We start from the raw sequence: 2,973 nt of genomic DNA on the forward strand, positions 1-2,973 counted from the left end.
TGGGAGGCAAAGCAGTGCCTAGGTACCTCTTTATAATTTTCAAAATTTTGTTGATAAAACTGTTTATTATAATAGTCGCCCCATTAAATTTTTTATTTGGATCAATGGATGCCAGTTGTTATGCCGGGCAACGAACAACAGCAGAGGAACGTGATAGTGAATGCACTGCGGAATAAAATTTTCATTAAATTTTGTGAAGGCTGTTTCTTAAGATCCAAGAGATGTCCTTGCCCTACATATAAGGCATTCATTTTCGGCCTACAATATAAGGCTTTTATTTGCATTTCATATCCACTGAAGAGAACAGAAGATACCATCACACTTGTATAACAATGGCAGCGAGAGGAGGAGGAGCCCCATGCGGAGCTTGCAAGTTTTTGAGGAGAAAGTGTGTGAAAGAGTGCGTGTTTGCCCCTTATTTCTCCACTGAGGAACTTGGTGCAGCCCATTTTGCTGCAATTCATAAAATCTTTGGTGCAAGTAACTTTTCTAAGTTACTGCAGAGCATTGCTTCGGAACAAGGAAGAATTGATGCAGTTGTCAGCATGTCGTACGAGGCCCAGGCTCGCCTTCAGGATCCCACTTATGGCTGTGTCTCACACATCTTCGCTCTTCAACAACAGGTGGATATTATACATATTTGTATATCTACAGTTTCGATGTCTATACAAATATTTAATTAGTTCAGATTTTTCAAAGACAAATCTCAACTTCACTATGACAATCTAATCGAACCCCAAAAAGTTTAAAGAGGTCATCTAATTTCTATTTTAACCTCACTTTTGTATTAGATGTTATGAAAAAAAAACTATTTAGAGCATCTCATATATCCTCGACCCTTTGCTTTTGAGAATGTTGGTCTTTGATCCTTTGCAGTATTTCATTAACATTAGTTGCTTTTGATGTAGCTCTAATCACTTATCACATTTATGATGCAGGTGATCTTTTTATTGTTTCTGCTTTTGTCATGGTTGATAAATAAGGGTTTTAAACCTGGAGTTTAATTTGTTTTAACAATAGTATAGAAGGTTAAATTATTTTCTAGATAATGAGATCTTAAGTGAATCGATTGAAAGTTACACATACTTTATTATTATGTATAAAATAAGACAATATTACCTTTGAAGGTTGGGAAAATTATGTTAAGATAACTGGTGCTTCAACTTATAGTTCAACATAGTTTTCCACCATCATTATCATCCTTACATGTAATAAATATTTAGTTAAAGATAATAAAGATTGAGAATGGAGTGTGAATTGATATTTTCATATATTTTGAACTTGTTGGAATAATTCATGATGAATGCATTACATAACGTAGGATAAATACATGAAATATAAAGTTACAACCTCTATAAAAGTAATTATTTTAGAATAGCCTGCAATATGTAATCAGCATGGAAGGACAATAGAGAAATTGTACTTGTATGAAATTCTGTGTTCTCTTCGAGTTCTATTCTATTTTGTTTTCCCTATGTTTCAAATTCTAACCTCTATAAAAGTAATTAGTTTAGAATAGCCCACAATATGTAATCAGCATGGAAGAACAATAGAGAAATTGTACTTATATGAAATTCTGTGTTCTCTTCGAGTTCTGTTCTATTTTGTTTTTCCTATGTTTCAAAGTCTACAAGTACATGTATCAATGTAATATTTTATTTTCTCATAAAATGCACATGATTGAGAATGTGAGATTGTGATTTTTACCAATTTATCTCTTTCCATAAGGTTGAACTGTAACTAGTAACAGACGTTTATTTTTGTGAAAAATTAAACAGAGGAGTCGAATAAGTTCGTAATATCCTTGCCCCTAGGCAATTGAATTACTATTCTTCTAAGATTCAGAATGGAAGAGCATTTATATTCTACATTAAGCATCTCAAAGCGAAATTACTCAATAAATTACATTGTTTTCCATTTTTGCAGGTTGCACTTTTGGAGGCTGAACTCAGCGTTGTCCACTTTAGGCTTACTTCTAGCTCTGACAGATCATCATCAAGTCCTCCACCTCATGCTGAACAATCAACTTCATCACATGCTAGACCGTACAACCATTACTCTTCTTTAAAAGAACTACACTCAAGCCATCAAAGTACATCAGAGAATGTTGCATTTCCTAAAAGCATGGACATCGACGAAGATCTCTCGGTAGACCAGTCTATGAATGCTTTCAAAGATGAAAGGAATTCATGGCAGCCGAGTCAAGTGGATGAGGGAGATCTCCACGCCTTGGCTTTTGAAATCCTTACAAGTTTGAGCTGAGCAACGAGAAACATTGGTTAAAATTTCCAAAATGTTCCATTTGAATAGTTCTCTGGTAACCCTCTTGGCCAAATCATGAATTCCTCAAAGATCTAAAATTGTTTAAGGACGTTATCAATTCAAGTTCTCACTAAGTTTCCATTAACAGTCCTTGAGGAATTAATACAGCTTGACTGGTTAACATGGCTTTTTACATTGAGCTTTTGTATGTTCTGCTAGGACAACTTTGTGTAATAATATATATTTGGACGAAATGATAATATTGAAATAGCCCCATCCATTTGGAAACCCCACACTTCCATCATGGAATTTATTCACTGCCCATAACTATATTGGACATATCTGGCTGTTGCCATTAACGATAAAACTACTCTTTTCAGACTCATTTGACCTAGCAGCACAAATCTATATTTATCAGTCCTTGCGTTGGCAATGGACTATAACAGTAATTCTTTGCACAAATTAAGAGACTTTTCATTAATATAAATATATAATATTCTTTTTGAACATGGTCAAAAAAATTGAAAAATGATTTTAAAATAAATTTAACATAACATTGTTATAAGTAACTTTGTTAATTTCTTATAATAATATAATGTAGATTATTTTAATTCTTTAAAGTCTGAGAAAGAATGTAGTTACATAAACATTTCAAAAAAGAGTTAAAAAATAATAATCAAATGATAATTCTAGAAGAGATGAGATAAAAAG

At 33.0% G+C, this 2,973-nt stretch overlaps 1 protein-coding gene across 1 annotated transcript; it reads left to right on the forward strand.

The window, feature by feature from the left end:
* Positions 1-332: 332 nt before the first annotated feature.
* On the forward strand, positions 333-2,262 carry LOC149544016 (LOB domain-containing protein 16-like). Its single transcript, XM_089795872.1, has 2 exons — positions 333-623; positions 1,927-2,262. The coding sequence occupies exons 1-2, from the start codon at positions 333-335 to the stop codon at positions 2,260-2,262; spliced, it is 627 nt and encodes a 208-aa protein (XP_089651998.1).
* The last annotated feature ends 711 nt before the right edge of the window (positions 2,263-2,973 follow it).

The sequence above is a fragment of the Cupressus sempervirens genome, chromosome 8, assembly GCF_028749045.1.
Source record: "Cupressus sempervirens isolate cs-2001-9-10 chromosome 8, ASM2874904v1, whole genome shotgun sequence".
Classification (NCBI taxonomy): Eukaryota; Viridiplantae; Streptophyta; class Pinopsida; order Cupressales; family Cupressaceae; genus Cupressus; species Cupressus sempervirens.